This window comes from Stegostoma tigrinum, chromosome 15, assembly GCF_030684315.1.
Source record: "Stegostoma tigrinum isolate sSteTig4 chromosome 15, sSteTig4.hap1, whole genome shotgun sequence".
Classification (NCBI taxonomy): Eukaryota; Metazoa; Chordata; class Chondrichthyes; order Orectolobiformes; family Stegostomatidae; genus Stegostoma; species Stegostoma tigrinum.
The window spans coordinates 44198426-44223361 of record NC_081368.1 but is presented as its reverse complement, the minus strand read 5'-3'; the positions used below and the strand labels follow the sequence as shown (position 1 = coordinate 44223361).

Genomic DNA, 24936 nt, shown 5'->3' with positions numbered 1-24936 from the left:
CACTATGTTCAGCATCAGTGGAAGAAGATTGAACAGTGACTTCAAAATAAGGAATGGGACAAATACTTCACAGGAAAAATATTGTTGGGTTTTGATGAAAAGGTGAGAGAGTGGATACTTCTTAGAAAGAGCTAACCAGAGTATAACAGAAAGAATGACTTTCTTTTGAGCTATTGCATTTTTGAGCCCTTCTACCATTAATGGGCACCAATTGTAGTTACTAACTTTGAGGGTAGATGATGGCCTAGCTGTTGTTATTATTGCTAACTATTAATCCAATAACCAACATAATGGCAAATGGTGAAAATTGAATTTAAATAAAAATATGGAATTAACAGTTTAATGATCACCATGAAATCGCTGTTGATTGTTGGGAAAGCCATCTGGTTCACTAATGTTCTTTTGGAAAGGAAACCTGCTATCCTTATCTGGTCTGACCTCCATCTGACTCCAGACCGACAGCAACGTGATTAACTTCTAACCAGCCTCTTGGCAATTAGAGATGGGCAATAAATGTTGATTTAGCCAGTGATATCCACATCCCATGAATGAATGAAACATGCTCAGAGCCATTGACTTACTGACAATCCACTTCTTGGAATAACTGATCAAACAGATTTGCCCATATATGGAGACAGATAATGGGAACTGCAGATGCTGGGGAATCCGAGATAACAAAATGTGGAGCTGGATGAACACAGCAGGTTGTGCTCCTAAGATGCTGCTTGGCCTGCTGTGTTCATCCAGCTCCACACTTTGTTATCTTGCCCATATATGGAGCTTCTTGTTTTAAATATGAGCAGTTCCAGTGAAAGCCAGACTGTCTTCCAATTTTTTTTTAATATAATTAAGAACATGTTCTATGTTAACAGATTCCTTAACTTGTTGCATGGAAATGACTTTCTCTTAATTGTTTTGCCCTTTGTCATGCAGCAAAAAGGGAAAGTACAGCATTGTTTCCAAGTTCAATCAACTTTCACAGTTCCTGGTGAAATCTATGCAAAATCTTAGTAAAGACACAGTATACAGTTTGCAGTTTTGATTGCACAAACAAGGTATTAGAGATACAGCACCGAAGACGCAGCAAAGATACGTGTGAATAATGCGTGCCAGAGAAAACGCGTGATAAATAGGGTTATCTTTGAAAGAAGAATGGGTGTTATGGGTGATTTGATCAAAATACTTAAAATTATGAAGGGATGGCCCAGAAAATATAAAGCAGACTATTTCCTGTCAATGAGGTCTGGAATTTGACAATATAGATAAGAGATTAAACTCGAGATTTAGAAATCAGATTGAAAGGTAAACTTTTCTTTACATGTTTGGAACCAAGTTATTACTTATACGCAGACCATGAAAACATTCAAGTACAAATAAAACATCTGTTTGAGGAGAATAACAATACAAATCATACATTGTTGATCTTTAGTCTCTCTGTAATTCTAAGTAAGTAGACAGGTTATGAATGAAGTAAGAAACTCAAAGCAGCAAAATCACATGAGAACTGTAGTACCATAACATGACAATGTTAATGTAGCATGATGTCAATCATGGAGCAAAAATAGAAGGTCACAGTCAAATTTTAGCTATTTAAAATTAAATCATGCAACTAAGACTACAGATAGCGCAGCACAAGTTTTTTATTATCATAATTCGACTTTGTTTCTTGGAGATGGTGGATATTGCAGTTCTGGGGCTGTTTTGTATGACATGTCCATCCACAACTCACTCCTGCACCAAAAATACTGATAAACCATTTTTGAACTGATTACATTTTATATTTTATTTTTATTCATCACATCCTTCCAAGTTAGAAATAAGTTACATTGAATTAAATTACAAGTGAATATGCACTGCTGCCTGAGTGCATATCAGTTATAAAGAATTTACTCTAACTACAGCACAATACTTCCTTCACTACAACATCCTTAAGGTACTTTAGATTCATAATTCCATGGAGTTCTGACACTAACAGTCTTACAATTTATTGTATCTGCTCAATAGCTTTCCAAATGTTGGTCCACAATTACTGAAGATATATTTAACGTGCATCAGTAGAAGTAGCCTGCACGTACGGATACCAAAGAAATTAATTTCACCTTTGTTACTTTAAATCCACTACTTTAATGTCTCATTCTCTAATGCATACTTAAATGTTTTCTTTTCCCCATCTTATCAGAGATTTAGTTGTTTAATGATGAAACATATGCAATCTCTGAACCAAAGCAAGCACTGTTTGTACTGGATTGAAAGTAAAATATGGCAAGATTTTCATTTGAATATAATTTTGTTCTTTTTCCCTCTGAAGCATTCCCAGTTTTCAGTGGCTATTTAATTTCTCAAAGCAATTAGGAGAACATTGCTAAGAGAGTCAAACCTTTTCATCTTGTACTTCTCAAGACTGACACAAAAAAATCCAAACTTGAAATGGGGTCACTAATTTTATTCAACTGAGAAGAGGGTGTTGGTTAGTTCAACTATAGTCGGTATAGATATGCAGCGGGATCTTTAATTGTCAATCTTACCTAGCTGTTAAAGCTCAGAACAAGCAGGTAGATTGTGATTCATCAGGATTTTCCCCCCGCAGAATGTAACATGGATTGGCAGACTCTGTCGTCCTCTTTTCTGTGAAACTATTTACAGCCAAATAGATGGTGCTGCCATAGGGCCCTTCTAAATCAAGCTCTTGCTCACATGTTGACTACCATTAGAAGTGTATCTTTGATGGAGTGATCACCAATCTCCCACCTCTTGCATACTCCTTGAACATAGATGACACCTTTGCAGTCCGAGTATCTACAACTGCAAAGAATTTCTTTACACAGTTTAATAAACTCTATTCTGCACTCAAAATTAGCACTGAAATGGAGCAGTCAAATGAGCTCCCTGTCTTCAATATATTAATTGAGAAATCTGCCAATAGGCTCTCCAGTGATATTTACTGAAAGACTATATTCACTTGTCAGTATACAGTTCCATGTACAACAAGATCAACATTATTGATGAAGAAAAACCCAGACATCTGTTCACAATGTAAATTTGAAATTGAGAGAAGGCATATCAAAACAATCCTAATGACTACTCTGATCAAATCCTATTGTTGCATATTGTGCAAGCTCAGGACCTCTGAAACGGCCTACGGTTGCCGCTTGTGGATCTGAATGGAGTTCAGTTGACCTCACATTCACATAGAAGGTGAAAGTGTCTCAAAAATTTGAACAGGTGAAGCTAGCTATGTCACATCGGCCCTTTGCAATAAACACACAAATTGTTCACTCTTCTAACACATTACCGCTCTTAAGCCAGACATTTTTGTCTACCGCACAAATTGAAAATGTGATGAGTCTCAATGGCAGTATGATGCCAAGTATGTCCCAAAACCCATGGATCATATCAAACAACATGTTCCTTTGACTGTTTACAGAAGGCGGCATCCGGATTATGCTCAAATAATTCAGCACTTGCAATGTCAGAACATTATACCCAAAAATGGATGTGATTTTGTTATTGGATGTTGTTAAATAATTCTGACAATGTTAAGAATTACACTGAAAACTAACTTAACTGGTCTCATATTGTGATGCATTCGCACCTGCTAAACTGCACATATCGACATTCTTTGTAGCCAAAAGGACTTTTTCCATGCATTACAACTTTCTCATTGAGAAATGTGAAATGAGAAATGAGCCTTAAAGGCTATCAACATCTGTTGCATTCATATGACAATAGCCTGACCAAACAGGGTCCACCTGGCCTGTTTGAGCTTTCTCAGCTGAGATTGGCAGCTAACAGCTCCTGAATAGCTCTTCTCATGCTGTATAAATTGGTGTGCCCTGTCCAAATGTTTTTTCTTGTGTATTAGTTATGATAAATGCAAGATGACAACTTTCAATGTTATGTCTCTTTATGCAATATTTAAGCTCAGTGCAACCAACCAATTGAAAATTGACTTCTAAAGGCTTACCAGCAAAGTTAAAAAATGAACTAATCTTCAATCAATTCCTGTTAGATCACAGGTCAAAATCTTGTTACCTAGTAATCAACAATCATAAGGTGATCACCTTATCTTTGGGTCAAATATGAAAAACTAAAAATGGTTTGTGCTCCCTCTCCTGATTAGAGTTGATTGGTCTGGTTAAAAATGTTATTTAGGTTTTACGAATGCAAAATATGAAGCATTTGAAGTCACTCCATAATTCACACACTTCATGATGGTTATCTTCAGCAATTTCTACTTGTTTTAAATTTTGTCAAAAATCTATAATGCAACTGGTCCAGGTATCTATCAACTCAGTAACAAAGGCTTAAAATGAAATACTGATTAGGACCCAGAGTCTGAAATCTCAGTGAAGATTCCTTCAGATACTACCATAATAAGATTTTCACTGATCACTTGCTCCCATAAAATTGTTTTTATACATTGCTAAAAATATTCTGGTATATTTTAACATTTACCCATTCACAAATATTGCCACTAAATATATGCTGATTTTTGGTTTTTCAGAGGAGTGTTAACTTTCAAAATTCATAGTTTCAAGAACAACATGCTCCAAAACTCAAACGATTGGCCACAAAGGAAATACCAAGTTGCCGTAATTCACCAATGTTGTGCACACGTTTTGCAAGAGAACAGATTGAAGAATCAGGGATATAATGTAATTGCTTAATATCTGATCTGAATTCACTTTCAACATGGTTTTCTACTGAAAGTACAGGATTGTGGGAATAGCCCTTTTATTTCATGCATCCTAAACAATAGCAATCTCACCATCTTCTTATCTTACACATTGTTCTATATTTATAAATTTGGCAGTTTGTCAAAAGATGGCAACGTTTATCTTAAAATTACTTTAAATTGCTGAACGGGTTACAGACTTATCATAAAAGAACAGTAATTGAATTTTTTTGGTTTTAGGAACCCTAAAAGTTCACTGATTTTTCTCAAATATTGGACATATTGAAGAATAGCAAACTGATACAGGCACATTCTCACCAAGTTCAGTCTCACTCAGCTCCTCAGCCTAAGTGACTCAACATGGACATGTACTCTTAGCGTTAGACTGTACATGAGCTTTTCCAGATCTTTTCTCCATCTCTTGGAATGTCAATGTTTTTTGTGCCTTCAGCTTGCATGCCAGAGACATGAAAATCGATTCCACATGGTCGCTTTCTTTTGGATCCTTTGCTGAGGTCTCAAACAAAAGCATATTGTTGGCATCTGCAAACCGGAGTGCTATGTTGGAAGATACTTGTATCTCATTAGTGAGATCACATTTGTTTCCGACCAGGACCCTTGGCACATTGGGTGAGACTGAATGGCTGTTGCATTCTTGAATCCACGCTTTGAGATTTTCAAAGGAGGCCAGTTTTGTTACATCATATACAAAGACCACAGCATGTACGTTTCTGTAGTAATGTTGTACCATACTTTTTCTGAATCGTTCTTGGCCAGCAGTATCCCAGACCTGTATCTGAAAATGGAAAGGAAATCATAAATAATTCTCTCTCATTGATCACTACTTCTAAATTTTCCCCTTTGTTTGAAAGATGTTGCTCGTGATGAAATGCAGTTCTACAGATAACAGCAACCCTCCAATGGTCAATCTCAAATCGTGTGAATGTTTTTTGTACAAAACTCTGGTGCGGCCGCACTTGGAGTATTGCGTACAGTTCTGGTCACTGCATTATAGGAAGGATGTGGAAGCTTTGGAAAGGGTGCAGAGGAGATTTACTAGGATGTTGTCTGATATGGAGGGAAGGTCTTACGAGGAAAGGCTGAGGGACTTGAGGCTGTTTTCGTTAGAGAGAAGAAGGTTGAGAGGTGACTTAATTGAAACATATAAAATAATCAGAAGGTTAGGGTGGATAGGGAGTGCCTTTTTCCTAGGATGATAACGGCGAGCACGAGGGGGCATAGCTTTAAATTGAGGGGTGAAAGATATAGGACAGATGACAGAGGTGGTTTCTTTACTCAGAGAGTAGTAAGAGAATGGAATACTTTGCCTGCAATGGTAGTAGATTCGCCAACTTTAGGTACTTTTAAGTCGTCATTGGACAAGCATATGGACATACATGGAATAGTGTAGGTTAGATGGGCTTGAGATCGGTATGACAGGTTGGCACAACATCGAGGGCTGAAGGGCCTGTACTGTGCTGTTATGTTCTATGTTCTATGTTTTGTGTGATATAATTAAAATATCAGATCTGGATCTGATCATTGCACAATGACATTTCCTCATTTTCAAGTTATTGCTCAGAATTGGACCAAATTCAGCACCTCCTGTTGTTCCAACAGATAGGGAAAGGAGGAGAAAGTCATATGTGTAACATGCTAATCATATTTACAAAAACATTCAAAAGACAAAGATTTTTGAATGCATAGAGTTATACTGACAAACATGGCAGGAATTTTACACATAGCAAAGATCCAAAAAAAAACAAGATTGAAATGAAAATGATAATGAAACACACAACAGATCTGACAGCATTGGTGGACAGAAGAACAAAGCTAACTTTTCTGGCCGATGAACTGTCAGCAAAATTGGAAAATGTCGTCATGTATAATTTTTAAACAGTGTAGTGCCATTGAATGAGATGATCACCCATTTAATTTAAGTTGCTTTTGAGTAGTACAATAAAACTTTAGAGAAGTCAATAATGTACATCTCTCTCCTCTTTGAATAGTGCCAAGAGATGATTACATCATGCTGACACAATAGAGGATAAGAATTGAATCTGTCATATTCCATTGCCTGTGTTGAAGTCATCTCAAGTGGCTGTCAAAAAAAGAGTGACCCATTTAATGCTACGAAAGAAGTAATTCTCTTTTAAGTAGGTTGTCCCAAAGCATGTGAAATCCCTGGCCAGGAGGTTAGATGGCCTTTTGTTAAACTTCCATCTTTACACCTTCAAAATCAAGAATTGGGATGAGGCAACCAAAGTCAGAATTCCTTCCCTATTAGAATAGACATCCATTCACCAGCAGGGTAAGTTTTTCAACAATGTTGTCGCATACATTTAGGGAAAAGTAAACTTGTTCTAGCATTTCATGTATTTCAGCTGTTCAACTTCAGCAAACACAGCCTCAACTTCCTGGTGTTGAATTGAATAGCCTGTCAACATTCACAGTTTGTTTCAAAAACAAATAATTGTCCTTAGTTTGAAATCAGGGATCAGGAATGTAGCACTGGGTGGGAGCTGATGTGAAATTCTGTCACATTTTTCTATATCACCTATCACATGATTAAAACAAATTCTGGTCATCACGTTCACAAATATGCAAGCCATTGAAGGATATCAGAGAGGAAAAATATGGGAGGTTTAGCTACATTTTTTTCAGTCTCCATGTCTTGCAAATTATACCATGTAACATTGGAAAGTATCTAACATAAAATCATTGGTCAAGAAAAGATGGAGAAGAGTAAACCAGAGAACTGCTGATCTGTTAGTTCAAACCAATGAGGGGAAAATTAGAAAATGTAATAATTCTCGATCAAATTAGCAAACATTTGGTAATGTGAGTTAATTGTAATTCAATTTGAAGAAATTATGGACCATCAAAACTCATTTGATAAAATTGTTTCATGAGAGGTTTGTTAGAAAGAACTATAACCAAAACTATAACTAACCGCATGGAAAGTTGGTTGATTGATTGAATATATGAGTTAGGGTAAATGGGTCTGAGATAGTAGGAACTGCAGATGCTGGAGAATCCGAGATAACAAGGTGTAGAGCTGAATGAACACAGCAGGCCAAGCAGCACCATAGGAGCAGGAAAGCTGTCGTCTCATTTCAGTTTTAAACTTACCCCCTCTAATTTTAAGGCTGTGCCCACGGGTCCTAGTCTCCTCGCCTAACGGAAACAACTTGCTAGTGTCCACCAATTCTAAACCATACATTATCTTGTAAGTTTCTATTAGATCTCCCCTCAGCCATCTAAACTCTAATGCGTACAATCCCAGGATCCTTAGCCATTCATCATACATTAAACCTACCATTCCAGGGATCATCTGTGTGAATCTCCACTGGACACGCTCCAGTGCTAGAATGTCCTTCCTGAGGTGTGGGGCCCAAAATTGGACACAGTATTCTAAATGGGGTCTAACTAGAGCTTTATAAAGCCTCAGAAGCACATCGCTGCTTTTATATTCCAACCCTCTTGAGATAAACGACAACATTACATTCGCTTTCTTAATTACGGACTCTACTTGCAAGTTAACCTTTAGAGAATCCTGGACCAACACTCCCAGATCCCTTTGTACTTCTGCTTTGCGAATTTTCTCACCATTTAGAAAATTTCTTTGCATTTCTGCAAAGCAGTCATTTATTTTAGTCCTTCATGAGAAATGGCCATAGCTGATTAGGCCAGTATTTATCTCCATCCCTAATTGCTTGTTGTGAGCTACTGTTTTAAACTTCTGGAGTTTTTGGAGTATAGAGCTATCCACTGTGCTTTCAGGAAGGAGTTCCAGGATTTTGACCTAGAGACTGTGAAAGAATGATAGCAAAGTTCCAAGTCAGGATAGTGAATGATTTGGTTGGGGGCAGGAGGAATCTTGCATTCTTCCTTTTAAATGCAATGTACCACTGGCACAGTGGCTCAGTGGTTAGCACTGCAGCCTCACAGCGCCAGGGACCTGGGTTCGATTCCAGCCTCAGGTGACTGTCTGTGTGGAGTTTGCACATTCTCCCCATGTCTGTGTGGGTTTCCTCTGGGTGCTCCGGTTTCCTCCCACAGTCCAAAGATGTGCAGGCTAGGTGGCTTGGCTATGCTAAATTGCCCATAGTGTTCAGGGGTGTGTGAGTTATAGGGGGATGGGTCTGGGTGGGATGCTCCAAGGGCGGTGTGGACTTGTTCGGCTGAAGGGCCTGTTTCCACACTGTAGGGAATCTAATCACTGACCGGAAACTGATTTCGCCATACAAATAAAATGACTACAAGAACGGGTCAGTGACTAGGAATACCACAGCAAGTAATTCACCTGACTTCCCAAATCTGTCCAACATGTACAGCAATGTAAGGAATACTGCCCACTTGCCAGGATGACTGCGGCTCCAACATTTAAAAACTTTGACACCATTCAGGACAAAGGAGCCCACTTGATTGATGTCACACCCTCTGTCTCCCTCACTGACGCTCAGTAACAGCAGAGTGTACTAACCACATGTAGAAATTCATGAAGGATCCTTGGACAGCAGCTTTCACACCCACGTCCACTATCATCTAGATGGACAAGAGCTGCAGAAATGTGTGAATGCCTGAACATTCTCCTAGGGATGAGCAAAAAATATTAGCCAGCATCGCTTATGTCCCATGAGGGAATTAAAAAAATAAATTAGTAGGTAAATAGCACCATCTAATCAGACTGCTGCAGACTGATCTGTTCCTTTAAACTAGCATTGATACTGTTGTGACGGCTCCAAGTATTGTTGTTTGCTGCTCAAAGTTTTAAAAACTGACCAATTTTACAGTTCAAAAGCTTAGTGTATGACAACTGGACCTTGAAACAATTTTCGAATATGTGTTGGCCATTAGTCAATTATCTCAACTTGACAAAAATAGTTCAATTTGGATGGATTTGTAAACTTCAAGCTCATCTCCTCCTCCAGTGATGATTATTTTTAAAGTATTTCACACTGTGTAAAATATTTGGGAGATACTGTTGAAATTTACAATACTACTGCGGAGTAGAGAGCATGCATGACCAGTTATCAGAAGGCTGTCATTTCAATCATACAAGACACACATTCCAAGTTGTGCATAAACAGGAACATTTGTCAGAAGAATTACACACAGCTACCAGCAGAAAAGGACTCTAACAAACAGATCAAAATCAATTACCTAAACAAAAAAATAAATTACCCCCATATGATCACACTCTGCTCCATCCTTTCCAGCCAGTATTTGGTAAGCAGCATTTACAAAATGCACAGTGAGATGAAAGGAGCCTGTCCATAATTCAAACTAATAAGGCCTCAGTCTTTGATTATCATACACAAAATGAGGAGGGTTCTTGTGGTGCAGTAGTAGTGTAGCCTTTGATTCGAAAGTCCAGGCTCAAGTCCCACCCAAGTCGTGTCATAACACATCAGTCTAAAAATACCGACACATGAGGAATCGTCTTCTGTTGTTTGGTGATTATCCAGATCAACTGAAAATCACCTCCTTTCTGTTCATCCACAGGATGAGTGCATCGCTGGTAGGCCATCCCAGAGGGCAGTTAAAAGTCAATTACATTGCTGCGGGTCTGCATTCACAAGTAGTTCATACCAGTTAAGGATGGCAGTTTCCTTCCTCAAAGGACATTAGTGAACTAGATGCAGGGTTTTTTCCCGAACAATTGACAATGGCTTCATGTCATTATTCGACTCTTAATTCCAGATCTTTACTGAATTCAAAGTCCGCCATCTGCTATGATGCGATTTGAATGCAGGTCCCCAGACCATTACCTGGGTGTTTGGATTGACATACTAGCAATAACACCACTAGGCCTTCACAACCCTGTCTCATCCCCTAACCCCAAACCTCCTCCTGAACAGAGTCAACAGGAATGTCATGCTAGGACAAGTAACCTTTTACTAACTAATCAGTGACTGGCTACATGTCTGCATCTAGGTCATATTGTCTCTACAATTAACCACATTTCTTATTATCTTGAGTAGAATTATTCTGAATTGAGTAAACCAGGGCCACTAGTTTCTGATCCACCAGCACCACCTCAGACAACACACAAACCTAACACTGAGTCACTTTGTTGCACCTGGTGCTTCAGCATGCAGTATCTCTCAACTCATACATTAACGATATCCTACACTGAGTCCACAGTAAAACAGAGCTTTCATAAGTGCAATATTGAGTCATCCCTTAAGAATAACCCTGACAAGTAAATGCAGTTATAGGTCAATTAACATAAAGCAGCTGCAACTCATCTGCCAGCATGTTGGTAATAGAATGAAGAAAGGAATTATACTGAACATGAAATAAATGGAGGCCAATATCCAAAACAGCAGCAGGTTGCTTTAACAATGGGTAGACCTCCATGGCAAATAATCCTCTGGCACTGCAAAGCTTCACATAGGATTGAAAGGTCTGTCTTTATAATTTAATTATCCGGCTCAAGTCCATTTACTTCCCTCTTTCTGGATTCTAGGCACACTGTACACATAAGCATCTAGATATTTGCAAAAGGCAACTTAGAGAGATCTATTGGAGAATTTTCATCTTGATTCGTCAGACATTGGGTTTTCCGCTTAGGATACTGCAGATACAAAGTAGAAACTTACCATACAATGGCAAAACATCTTAACACAAACTACTCGTCTGGGAAAAAAATGGGGTATGGGAAAAAGAACCCAGCTTCGTTCGCCACAATTACACAGGCTCGGCAGATTTAGTCAAGATGTATGCCAGTGACCAGACTGTCAACTTTGGCCAATACCTGAATAGTCCTACCTTCAAACACCATTCCACTACAACAGGGAATTATTATTTGTCAGTCTGAAACTTCTGCTTAATATATGAGGTAAACATATTTCAGTAAAAAAAGGAACAAGTTCAGTTTATCCAAGTGCTCGGTGGTTGAATGCCTTGGCTGCTGTAACAACGACACATTCACATCAGGTAGGTTGTCGGTTCATTCTTGGTCTGCACTGAGTAAACAGCTACCATGGAAGTGGTATGGCTGCTACAACTCCTTGCCATGTAATTAGGCTATTTCACTATTGGCAGCAGGGTGGTACCAAAGCCAAGTCCAAAGCAAAATAATCGCCACAAAAGCATGCTTTCCAACAGAGAAGTGATCACTAGGTGGTGATCAGGACTTAGAAAACTATTATCTCTGATTCTTCTAACATATGCCCCACCACGCAGTTGGCATTAATTGAAATCACAACCCAAAATTAACACATGAAACTTTCCTGTGGTACGAGATCATGGAAAGTAGGAAGAAATTTAACCAATCAGCAAGTACCCTTCCCTGAGTTTGCACAAATTTGATTTTTGAAGAGGTATAATTTACAGTAAAATATGATTGGAAGAAAAAGTACTTGTTACAGGGACAGTGCAATGGATAGAACAGAATGCTATGACTATAATGATAGAAACAAGATCAGACATTGCTGGAGAAATTTAGCAGGTCTGGCAGCACCTTTCGGAAGAATGCAGAGTCAGTGTTTCAAATCCAGTGTCTCTTTATCAGAGCTGTTAGTGGTTAGGATAATGTGAAATTTATGCTGAAGTTGAGGTTGGGAGGGTGTGGACAGGTGCGGGCGAGAGATGAATGGATGAGTGGAGATACAGCCCAGAGACAGAGAGGTATAGAAGGAGTGGGTAAAGAAGATTAGAGATAGCAAGCCAGGCCATAAGAAATGCTGAATAAATAAGACTAAAGAATAAGAGAAAACGGGTGAACTGCACTGAATGCAACCCATATAATGTCTCAGCCCATAAACATACTCCTATGCCTGGAGTATGTGAGAATGGGTAACTGTGCTAAAAGCAACCAGTGTCATAACAGGACCGCGTGAGGGAGTGGATGAAGAAAAAGGAAGAAATCATGCTCTAACATTATTAAACTCATTGTTGAGTCCTAGAGGATGCAAGACCCACAAGTCAAAAATGAGATGTTGCTCATCGATTTTACACTGAGGCTCAGTAAATTGCTGCAGCAGGCCTGTGACAAAAATGAGAACATGGTGGTGGGGAAAGGTTTCAGGAAGCTGGAAGCTCAGGGTCACTTTTATGGGCAGAACATAGGTGTTCTGCAAAGTGGTCACCCAGTCCGCTTTTCACCTCCCTGATGTAGAGGCCACATTGTGAGCAGTGAATTTAATAGACTGGATTGAGTGAAGTGCAGGTAAATTGCTGCTTTTCCTGGAAGGTGTGTCTGGGGGGCTTGGATCATGAGGAGTTAAACAGGCAGCCTTTACACCTTTGTGATTGCATGGGAAGGTGCAGTGGGACTGTGAGGAGATGCTAGGAATGGAGGAGAAGTGTACCAGAGTGACCCAAAGAGAACAGTCCCTGCAAAATGCTGACAAGGTAGGGGAGGGGAAGGGGTTGTAGCATCCTGTTGGAGGTCATGGAAGTGGCAGTTTATAATCCTTTGCATGTGGAGGCTGGTGGAATAGTAAGTGATAAACAGGGGAGCCCTAACATTGTTACGAGAGCAAACGGAAGGGGTGAGGGCAGATGGATCAAACACGGCTAAGGCCCTGTCTCGACCATAATTGCAGGGAATGTTCGGTTGAGGATAAAGGTGAACCTTTCTGAGGACCTTTGCGTGAGGTGACATCATCAGACCAGATGCCACAGAGACAGAGAAACTGGGAGAATGTGGTGGAGTCCTTACAAGAAGCCCACCACCCAAGGACATGAGGGTGTTAGGAGGTCAGTCATCCGAGCTCCAGGACCTATCTGCAGGAATTCCTCAGGGTAGAATCTTCAGCCCAACCATCTTCAGTTGCTTTATCAATGATCCCTTCATCATCAGGTCAGCAGTGGGAACATTTGTTGATGATTTCGCATTATTCAGCACCATTTACAGTCCATGCCCACGAATATATCTTAAAAATCTTTCAGATACATTTTAAATAAAAGCAAGCACATACAGAAAGACCATAATTTTTCTGTAATTTCAATCCATGAGCAGATTGAATCCTCAAGTTTTCTGTAATGGGAATAATGTGGCACAAATATAGTTGTTTGAACTGATGCCCACATCAAATGCTTGGCACATTTTCAAGTAGATCAGATTCTCACTTCCATCTACATACATTAGAGCTATTTCTGGTCCAGCTGAACACTTAGATGTATCAAGAAATTTGAAAAAATAGCTTAAAAAAAAACAGGCAGTGTGGATGAGGTGAATTAAAAGAAATTCCACAATTCCCTTCACAAATCTCTTCACTATTGGCCACTTAGGCTGCTGGCATATTTTTTTAGACCATGCCACATTACAAACAGGAAGAAAAGCGAAGCCAGTTGTTGTAGATGTGATGAATATCTCACCTAGCCACAGGATAAATTACAAATACAAATAACAAATAATATCACCTTCAACAGTTGTCCCTTAATTAGGGCTTATGGTATGAATTTCTTCCCTCCTGCTACACACCCATCATCCTTGTATTAATTATCTTGGGTGTAGCAACACATTGGAGTAGATCATTGGCATTAATCATCCAAGATTAGCCCAATATCTCAGAAAACCTATATGCAGTGCAATGAGTTGCTGGCATTTAAGTTCAATGAACTACCAGCTTCATAGAAATATCATACTAGAGCTTTCCAAGATAATAAAATGTGAGGCTGGATGAACACAGCAGGCCAAGCAGCATCTCAGGAGCACAAAAGCTGACGTTTTGGGCCTAGACCCTTCATCAGAGAGGGCGTTGGGGAGAGGGAACTGGAATAAGTAGGGAGAGAGGGGTAGGCGGACCGAAGATGGAGAGTAAAGAAGATAGGTGGAGAGAGTATAGGTGGGGAGGTAGGGAGGGGATAGGTCAGTCCAGGGAAGACGGACAGGTCAAGGAGGTGAGATGAGGTTAGTAGGTAGATGGGGGTGCGGCTTGGGGTGGGAGGAAGGGATGGGTGAGAGGAAGAACCGGTTAGGGAGGCAGAGACAGGTTGGACTGGTTTTGGGATGCAGTGGGTGGGGGGGAAGAGCTGGGCTGGTTGTGAGGTGCAGTGGGTGGAGGGGACGAACTGGGCTGGTTTAGGGATGCTGTAGGGGAAGGGGAGATTTTGAAACTGGTGAAGTCCACATTGATACCATTAGGCTGCAGGGTTCCCAGGCGAAATATGAGTTGCTGTTCCTGCAACCTTCGGGTGGCATCATTGTGGCAGTGCAGGAGGCCCATGATGGACATGTCATCTAGAGAATGGGAGGGGGAGTGGAAATGGTTTGCGACTGGGAGGTGCCGTTGTTTGTTGCGAACTGAGCGGAGGTGTTCTGCAAAGCGGTCTCCAAGCCTCTGCTTGGTTTCCCCAATGTAGAGAAAGCCGCACCGGGTACAGTGGATGCAGTATACCACATTGGCAGATGTGCAGGTGAACCTCTGCTTAATGTGGAATGTCATCTTGGGGCCTGGGATAGCGGTGAGGGAGGAGGTGTGGGGGCAAGTGTAGCATTTCCTGCGGTTGCAGGGGAAGGTGCCGGGTGTGGTGGGGTTGGAGGGCAGTGTGGAGCGAACAAGGGAGTCACGGAGAGAGTGGTCTCTCCGGAAAGCAGACAGGGGTGGGGATGGAAAAATGTCTTGGGTGGTGGGGTCGGATTGTAAATGGCGAAAGTGTCGGAGGATGATGCGTTGTATCCGGAGGTTGGTAGGGTGGTGTGTGAGAACGAGGGGGATCCTCTTAGGGCGGTTGTGGCGGGGGCGGGGTGTGAGGGATGTGTTGCAGGAAATACGGGAGACGCGGTCAAGGGCGTTCTCGATCACTGTGGGGGGAAAGTTGCGGTCCTTGAAGAACTTGGACGTCTGGGATGTGCGGGAGTGGAATGTCTTATCGTGGGAGCAGATGCGGCGGAGGCGGAGGAATTGGGAATAGGGAATGGAATTTTTGCAGGAGGGTGGGTGGGAGGAGGTGTATTCTAGGTAGCTGTGGGAGTTGGTGGGCTTGAAATGGACATCAGTTACAAGCTGGTTGCCTGAGATGGAGACTGAGAGGTCCAGGAAGGTGAGGGATGTGCTGGAGATGGCCCAGGTGAACTGAAGGTTGGGGTGGAAGGTGTTGGTGAAGTGGATGAACTGTTCGAGCTCCTCTGGGGAGCAAGAGGCGGCGCCGATACAGTCATCAATGTACCGGAGGAAGAGGTGGGGTTTGGGGCCTGTGTAGGTGCGGAAGAGGGACTGTTCCACGTAACCTACAAAGAGGCAGGCATAGCTGGGGCCCATGCGGGTGCCCATAGCCACCCCCTTAGTCTGTAGGAAGTGGGAGGAGTCAAAAGAGAAGTTGTTGAGGGTGAGGACGAGTTCAGCTAGGCGGATGAGAGTGTCGGTGGAGGGGGACTGGTCGGGCCTGCGGGACAGGAAGAAGCGGAGGGCCTTGAGGCCATCTGCATGCGGAATGCAGGTGTATAGGGACTGGACGTCCATGGTGAATATGAGGTGTTGGGGGCCAGGGAATTGGAAGTCCTGGAGGAGGTGGAGGGTGTGGGTGGTGTCATGGACGTAGGTGGGGAGTTCCTGGACCAAAGGGGAGAAAATGGAGTCCAGATAGGTGGAGATGAGTCGGTGGGGCAGGAGCAGGCTGAGACGATGGTTCGGTGGGGCAGGAGCAGGCTGAGACGATGGCTCGGTGGGGCAGGAAATGCGACACTTGCCCCCACACTTCCTCCCTCACCCCTATCCCAGGCCCCAAGATGACACTCCATATTAAGCAGAGGTTCACCTGCACATCTGCCAATGTGGTATACTGCATCCACTGTACCCGGTGTGGCTTCCTCTACATTGGGGAAACCAAGCGGAGGCTTGGAGACCGCTTTGCAGAACACCTCCGCTCAGTTCGCAACAAACAACTGCACCTCCCAGTCGCAAACCATTTCCACTCCCCCTCCCATTCTCTTGATGACATGTCCATCATGGGCCTCCTGCACTGCCACAATGATGCCACCCAAAGGTTGCAGGAACAGCAACTCATATTCCGCCTGGGAACCCTGCAGCCTAATGGTATCAATGTGGACTTCACCAGTTTCAAAATCTCCCCTTCCCCTACTGCATCCCTAAACAAGCCCAGTTCGTCCCCTCCCCCCACTGCACCACACAACCAGCCCAGCTCTTCCCCCCCACCCACTGCATCCCAAAACCAGTCCAACCTGTCTCTGCCTCCCTAACCGGTTCTTCCTCTCACCCATCCCTTCCTCCCACCCCAAGCCGCACCCCCATCTACCTACTAACCTCATCCCACCTCCTTGACCTGTCCATCTACCCTGGACTGACCTATCCCCTCCCTACCTCCCCACCTATACTCTCTCCACCTATCTTCTTTACTCTCCATCTTCGGTCCGCCTCCCCCTCTCTCCCTACTTATTCCAGTTCCCTCTCCCCATCCCCCTCTCTGATGAAGGGTCTAGGCCCGAAACGTCAGCTTTTGTGCTCCTGAGATGCTGCTTGGCCTGCTGTGTTCATCCAGCCTCACATTTTATTATCTTGGAATTCTCCAGCATCTGCAGTTCCCATTATCTCTCATACTAGAGCTTCCTCAGTCACTCAAGCAATCAGCCAGTAATGTCCCAAGTAATATATGAGTTTAGTTTGTTTATAAGAGAGCACTAATGGAGTAATAATTAGCCTCAATGTCCTGAAGCTCAGGAGTGAAAAATTCAGAGTTCCGGTTCCTGATAGCTATTCAGCAATCTTTGACCAGACAACATGTATAAGCATACATCAGATGGAAGACAGGTTTGGGTATCCCAGGGAGGCTCCCTGTGATCATAACACTGGCACTTGCTGCAAAGCTCCACACATAAATAATAATCACTTGGGCTAATGGCCAATAATGGGCCAATATGTCAATATCTTTGAAAGAGAACCAAAGCTTAGAAGGTGACTGACAAACAGAAAGTGATTGCTGAAAAGTACAGAATAAATAAAAAAGGTCAATTATGGATAACAAGATGTAGAGCTGGATGAACACAGCAGGCCAAGCAGCATCAGAAGAGCAGGAAGGCTGACGTTTCGGGCCTGGACCCTTCAAATGCCTCATTGCCACACTGATGAAACAAGGATTGTGGAAATTTAGCCGAGCATATTGAACTCAACGATATTAGGATCTAACTGAACTGAGCAAAAGAGTCCAAGTGGCAGATGAAACTTAATACAGAGAGTGTGAGGTGATACATTTCAGCAAAAGTAATTAGTTGGAGTAATGTAGATGCAATGTCAAGGCTCTAAAGAGTGTTCCAGGACAGCCAGACCGACATGGTGAGTTTTTAACGCATGGCATCTGAAAGAGTAGTTAATAAAGCGCATGAGATCTTCTTAAATCTTCATAAATAAGGATATTGAGTATAAAAGCAAAAAAAAATTGAATCTTTATGTAGCTCTGTATAGGCCACAACAGGGTGCAGTTCTGGCCACTACACTTCAGAAGGATGGGAGACCACTCAGGGGTTTAACAGGATATTCACTAGAATGGATCTGGGTGTGGACAAGTTTTAGTTACATTGGGTGGAATATTCTTGGCCTGTCCTGATCTTTCAGAAGGGCAAGCAGGGAAACTTAATTAGATGGGAAGCAAAATGTCAGTTCCTGAGGACAGATGAAATCTTTCTTATTAAGTTCTTAGAAACGTTCAGGAAGTTCTGCATTTCAGTCCTTTGTGGTCAGAAACCCCTTTTGCATTCATTAGCATGTCATTCTTTGTAAGCCAAAAATAGCAAACAAGTGAGGCTATAAACCTGACAGTATTTAGTAGATGTGAGCCTGCTTGCCCAAAGCTCCTGTGGCTCCTTCAAAAACAAGGAGATTTTTGGCATGAGCACATTACAAAGTCTTGCATGAAGTCTCAACATATGGTGTAGAATCTAATGGTGTAATCAGAGATGTGCACAATTTAACAGATTACAGTGCTTGATTTGAAAGCAGAAAGACTGGATGTGCTAGCCTGCCTGAACACAGTTGCACTAGCTCCCTCAAACAAACATGAGCAAGGCAGGCAAGCCTACCTGAATTCAAACAGAAGATCAATTTAAAAGGGGCAATAAATTGAGGTACATTATAAAAGGACTAACAGAAAAGGTGAACACTCAGGTGCGATAGCTATGAAGGAATAGAAAGTAATTTAACTTAAATGGCCGAACCATGGGAAATAGAGGGAGCAAACTAGGGTCAAGACGGAGAGTCTCAATTTTGGAGGCAATGAGGACAACCAGGAACCTGGATACAATGAGATAGGTTTGTGAAGTGGGAGGGAGAAAAAAAATTGATTAGGGATAGTCAGCATGGTTTAGTATGAAGAAAATTGCATCTTACAAATATGATTGAGTTTTTTGAGGAAGTTACTAAAAAAATTGATGTTGGCAGAGCAGTGGGCATTGTTTACTTGAATTTTAGTAAAGCCTTTGACAAGGTTCCACATGGTAGGCTGATTAATAAACTTAGATCACATGGGGTTCAGAGAGAGCTTGCTGATTGGATGCATAATTGGGTTAATGGCAGGAGACAGAAAGTAATAGTGGAAGGTTGTTTTTTGGACTGGAGGCTGGTGACCAGCTGTGTTCCACAGGGATCTTTTTCCTCTCTTGTTTGTCATTTATATAAATGATTTGGATGAGAAGATAGAAGGCATGACAAGTAGGTCTACAGATGACACTAAAATTGGGTGGCATTGTAGAGAGTGAAGAAGGTTTTCTAAGATTACAAAGCGATCTTGATCAAATGGGTCAATGGGCTACAAAATGGCAGATGGAGTTCAATCTGGATAAATGTGAGGTATTGCATTTTGGTACAACAAACAAGGGTAGGGCTTATACAATTAATGGTAGGGCCTTAGGTAGTGTTGTAGAACAAAGAGACCTAGGGATTCAGGTAAATAATTCTTTAAAGTTTGCATCACATATAAACAGGATGGTTATAAAGGTGTTTGCCACACTTGCCTTCCTCGTTCAGTCCTTTGAGTATAGGAGTTGGGAAGTCATGTTGAGGTTGTACAGGGCATTGCTGAGACCTCCTCTAAAAAACTGTGTCCAGTTCGGGTGCCTAGTTATAGGAACGATATTTTCAAGCTGGAGAGGATTCAGAAGAGATCTACCAGGGTTTGGCTGGGTGTGGAAAGTTTGAGCTATAAAGAAAGGCTGGAATAGGCTGGGACTTTTTTCACTGGGGTGTGGGAGGTTGAGAAGTGACCTGATACAAGTTTATCAAATAATGAGAGGCATAGGTAGAGTTGATGGTAATTGTTTTTATCCCCAAGATGGGGAATTTCAAGATGAGGGGGCACATTTTTAAGGTGACAGGAGAGAGATCTAAAAAAGACATAAGAAGCAAATGTTTTACACAGAGTGGTGGTTTGCGTGTGGAATGAACTTCCTGAGGAAGTGGTGGATGTGAGTACAATTACAATATTTAAAAGACATTTGGATGGGTATATGAATTGGAAAAGTTTGGATGGATATGGTCCAAGAGCAGGCAAGTGGGACTAGATTAGTTTGGGATTATGTTCAGTATGGACTGGATTGGACCTAAGGGTCTGTTTCCATGCAGTATCACTGTATGACTCTATAAAAGAGAAAGGCTTAGAATTGGTATATCAGTGGGAGTTTATTTAGGGAGAAGGAATGTTGAAGAAAATCATAAATGGGCTGTTAGCAATGGGAGGTGATTGAAGCAGGAAAAAGAGGGAAGGGAGAGGCATCAGGAAGGCCATTGAACGGAAACAAAATCAAATAGAAAGCACACATTTTGTTTCTCATTGGCCATTATACTTCTTGCAGTTTTACCCTTCTCTTTCACCCCACTTTTGAGTTTAAAGTCCTGTTGACCAGCCTATTTACTCCTTTCACTAGAACATTGGTCCCTGCGGTACAGATCCCTCCTGTTCCAACACTGATGTCAGTGCCCCATGAAAAGGAGCCCCTCTTTCCTGCACCACTCTTTTAGTCATGTGTTTATTTCCCTCACTCTCATTTGCACATGGTTTGAGTAATAACTGGAAATTATAACACTTGAGGACCTGTTCTTTAGTTTAGTCCCTAGCTCCTGATAATCCCCAAACAGGTCCTCTTTCCTAGTCATGCCTATGTTGCTTGTACAAACCTTCAATATCCTTTCAAGCCGGTCAGCCTTACCCTGGCACTGGGCAGGCAACACACCATGCGTGACTCTCAATCCTGCTAACAAAGGATGTTATCTATTGATTTAATTATAGAATCCCCTAAAACTACCACTTTTTTTTTGCTCCCCCCTCTGGAATGGCCTCCTGTACCACACTGCAGTGGTCAGTTGGCTCATCCTCCCCACAGCCCTTTTCCTCATCCACACAGGGAACAAGTACCTCGTTCCTGTTGGACAGGTCAACAGCTGAGGCTCCTTTGTTCCTGAATACATGATCCCTCTACCTGCCACACTTGCAGTCACCCCCGACCACTCACCAAATTTGAGGTTCTTAATCTAGGTGTGACTGCCTCCTGAAAGAAAGCAGCCAGGTAACGCTCTCCCTCCCACATGCAATGCAGTGTCCAAAGCTCAGACTCCAGCTCAATTCTGAGCCAAAGCTCCTCCAGCAACCAACATTTGCTACAGATGTGATCACTGCAGCTTGCAATGGGATCCACCAGCTCCCACATCATACAGCTACAACACAAATAGGGCAAAAGAGGAGAAGAAGTGAAGAGCAATGACAACAAGATCAAAATGGGGCTGAAGGTGACAGCAACATTTAGCTTCCTGGCCGCAAATTCCTTTCACACTTCAATTATGGGCTTGTATGGCACCTCTGAACTGGCAGCCCACAAGTTCATTCATGGACTTACTGAAGCTCTATCCAGGGAAATAATTCAGTTTGCCCTATTCATCAAGGCCTCAGACAGCCTAGCTGCCCAAGCAGTGAGATTTGCATTCATTGCCATGTTACACACCAGGTACAAGAGGCAAACACCCGCCCACCTTGGTACTCAGTGCTCCCTGGCAGCCAGCCAGATTTCTGAACAGGAAGTGATTTCATTCCCTCAATATCCAGGTTTTTGTGATCACAGACAATAATTCCTGCAGGTGTGCTTTGCAATGCAGGAAACAGTCACATCATTTATATCTTCTGTAACCCTCAGGTTCTTGGAATGTTCCCTCCCTAATACTTCAAACATCATCTCTAGGGCAGTCTCATGGGTGATAAAACATATCTCCATTGAGAATAATCTGACTAGAAGACCCTTGAACTAATAATGGTGAACAGCAATAAAATGCTACCCATGCATTCACTGAAGCCATAAGTGAGCAAACAAATGATCTTCTCCATACGTAGCTGGAGTATCCAGTCTTCTCTGGACAGAGTCTCCAGAGCAGAGAATGTTTGTTACATAATGCATAATCTAGCTCAATAACAAAGTGAGAATTTAGAAAAGGGGGAAATGCAGAACCACCTGACTCCTCCAGATGAGGAAGAAGTGGAGTCTGATAGAGATGTTGAGGATGACAATGTTAATGTTGAGAAAGCCAAGGCATTTGTGAGATGAGGTAGACAGACCAACAAGAGCCATTGTATATTGTTTGTTCCCTTTGCACCAATCAACTTCTGTTCACTTTGATGACCAAGGCATAAGAATGGTGTTCTGTGGGCTTAAATGAAGGCCATGCTTGTATCACACAAACCTTTGTCTGCAAGCGGTATTTACCTGTCACAGAGATGAAAAGGGGCAACACTGTGCTAACTAATTCAGAAAATAATGGTGTGGCTTGCCTGCCCACTTCCCAGAGGGTTTTCTCCTCCCAAGTATGAGCTGGTGCTACCTCAACAGCATCAGCTGAGCTAGTGGATACCTGCAATATTATGCCTCCACCTACTCTGCTGGAAATGCTAGCCTTCTCCATGTCATCGACAAGTTGGGAGATGAGTCTTTCTCCCTCATGGGGAGGTTTGAGAAGAAGATATGACTTAGAGCGCTGGTGGGCCTCATTCTCACAGAAATATGAAGCCTGGCATCGTCATGAAAACAAGTTTCCCTTGGATTAGACAATATTCCGCCAATGACGAAGGGAACTAGAATTATCACAAAGGAAATGCAATTGGTCGATCGTGTGAAAATCGAACCTGGACAATGCGGGTTCCATAAAGCTTCTTACCTTAATTGTTTCTCCTTCTATATTCACCGGTTTCTCGCGAAAATCTACCCCAATGGTGGCTTCGGTCTTGTCGGGAAACGTCCCCCCACAAAACCTGAAGGTCAGACAAGTCTTGCCAACGTTGGAGTCCCCGATTACAATAATTTTAAATATTCGCGCTTGCACGGACAGTTCCAAAGAAGATTCATAATCAGTAGAGACCTTCTTCGACCCGAATCCCCGGGAATCGCCATTCGCCGTCAACTGCCTTGCCATATTGGAATCTTCTTTGTATTATTCACGAAAGCTGAAACAAAATCTCCGCAATGGAAAAAAAATTCTCACGCTCCAGAAGGAATACGGCCGCCCTTATCTAGCGGTGATACCGCAACCGGCTGTCAAATAAAAAGACTGAACATCAAAAATTATATATACAACACTCGGATCGGGGCTGAGGCTGTCTGAATCAGCATTGTCAACTGCAGGGCGAAGCTTGTCGTCTTCAGTGTGGAAAGAATGGGAGTGATGATAAGCCTGGAGATGTTATGGGGCTGCTCCCCTGTTCATTCCCTCTCGCTGTGAAAGCTGTTGTGTGTGTGTGTGTATGTGTTCCCTGGTGCTGATTAATGGGGCCACGCAGTAACCGACAAGGTGAAATTGACGCAGTGATGATGGCAGAGCGCCAACAGCGGGACAAAGCACTGTTCCCAGCACAAGGCACCCGTCACTCGTCACTTAAATATAACGTCTCCCTGTGCTATGCAAAGCATTCTAAATAAGCGATCTTCTTTCTTTCGTGCAAATTGTACTTTTAATTACTACAATGTCGTAATTAGTATAATTCGATTTCTTCACTTCTCACACTCGTCCTTATCACTTAGATTCTTGTAAACTGTGAACCTCACTGGGATTGTCGTCGGACTAAAGTGAGGATCATATGTCCTATGTCCATACCTAATTCGGACCAGCAATATTGACCGCCAGGGCAAACCTTGGTTGATTTTCCAGCCCTCCTTCATTGATCAGGGCATCAAGGTTATTTGTTGAAATTGCAAAAGGTGTTCCCTGATGGGATCGGCAGCTCAGCCCACGTCCAGACTAGAAATGAAATTGCTTTGCTGCCACCGCGGGTAGATAACATTGAAATAACGTCGCGCAAATAGAAAAGTTGCTCAGGCAACGCAGAGGTGAAGACAATGTACACAAAGCTAAAAATGGAGGAGAGATTTTGAAGGACCAAAAGCATGTGAGGATGAGATGAATTCTCAGGAGGACGTTAAAGGGTAATAAATGACAAGAGATGTGAACACTTCAGGCAAGAGATACATTGAGGCATTTAATGTTGCTTTAGTTTAAGCTCGTTCATTTAGTTGTTTTAAAATTATCATTCCTATAATGACAATCTGGTCAGTTAATGTCTATATTGAGAGAAAGTTAAGAATAGTATTCCTGGTATTTAGTACTGGATACATTGCCTCTTAACAAATAATGTTTCCGAGCCATTACATATGGAGTGCACCTAACATGGAAGCAATAACATGCGGTTCCTTTGATGGTCTCTTTAAAATTGTGCTGTGGCTCACAAGACAGAAATTCTCAGTAATAGACAAAATATATTTTTATTAATGGAGAAACACCAGCTAGATCAAATCAAACTTAATAATGTACAAAATAGCACGCGAAACAAGCTAACTACAATGGCAATAACAGCAAAACACTTAATAAAAAGACGAAAGATATTTGGGGATAGTAGGAACTGCAGATGCTGGAGAATCTGAGATAACAAGGTGTAGAGCTGGATGAACACAGCAGGCCAAGCAGCATCAGAGGAGCAGGAAGGCTGACGTTTCAGGCCTCGATCCTTCTTCAGTGTGATAACGGCTGCAAGCTGTAGGGAGATTCACAGTCCTTACCACTGGAACTGGATCTACCTACTGGCAATGATCTTGTGTGTGCTGATGCGCAACAGCATGGCCACGTTAAAAAATCTTTCTGGACACTCATCGGCAAGCGGAAATATGGAAAAGGAACCTGAGAAAGGAATGCCAGCAATTTCAAGAACCAATTCCACTTCCTAGAGATACCTGCCAATTGTGTAGTTGGTGATGTTTCTGTAGGATCGGGCTCATCAGCCACACTGACACCCACCTATAACCAGTCACACGGAATTTCCTAGGTGGA

The 24936-nt window shown here is 42.2% G+C and overlaps 1 protein-coding gene across 1 annotated transcript; it reads right to left on the bottom strand.

Annotated features, from left to right (window-relative positions):
• Window positions 1-739: 739 nt before the first annotated feature.
• rab33a (RAB33A, member RAS oncogene family) lies at window positions 740-23843 on the bottom strand. The gene is made up of 2 exons (XM_048544617.2): window positions 22777-23843; window positions 740-5471 (listed from the first exon to the last, which is right to left on the bottom strand). The coding sequence occupies exons 1-2, from the start codon at window positions 23029-23031 to the stop codon at window positions 5031-5033; spliced, it is 696 nt and encodes a 231-aa protein (XP_048400574.1). The 5' UTR covers window positions 23032-23843; the 3' UTR covers window positions 740-5030.
• Window positions 23844-24936: the final 1093 nt, after the last annotated feature.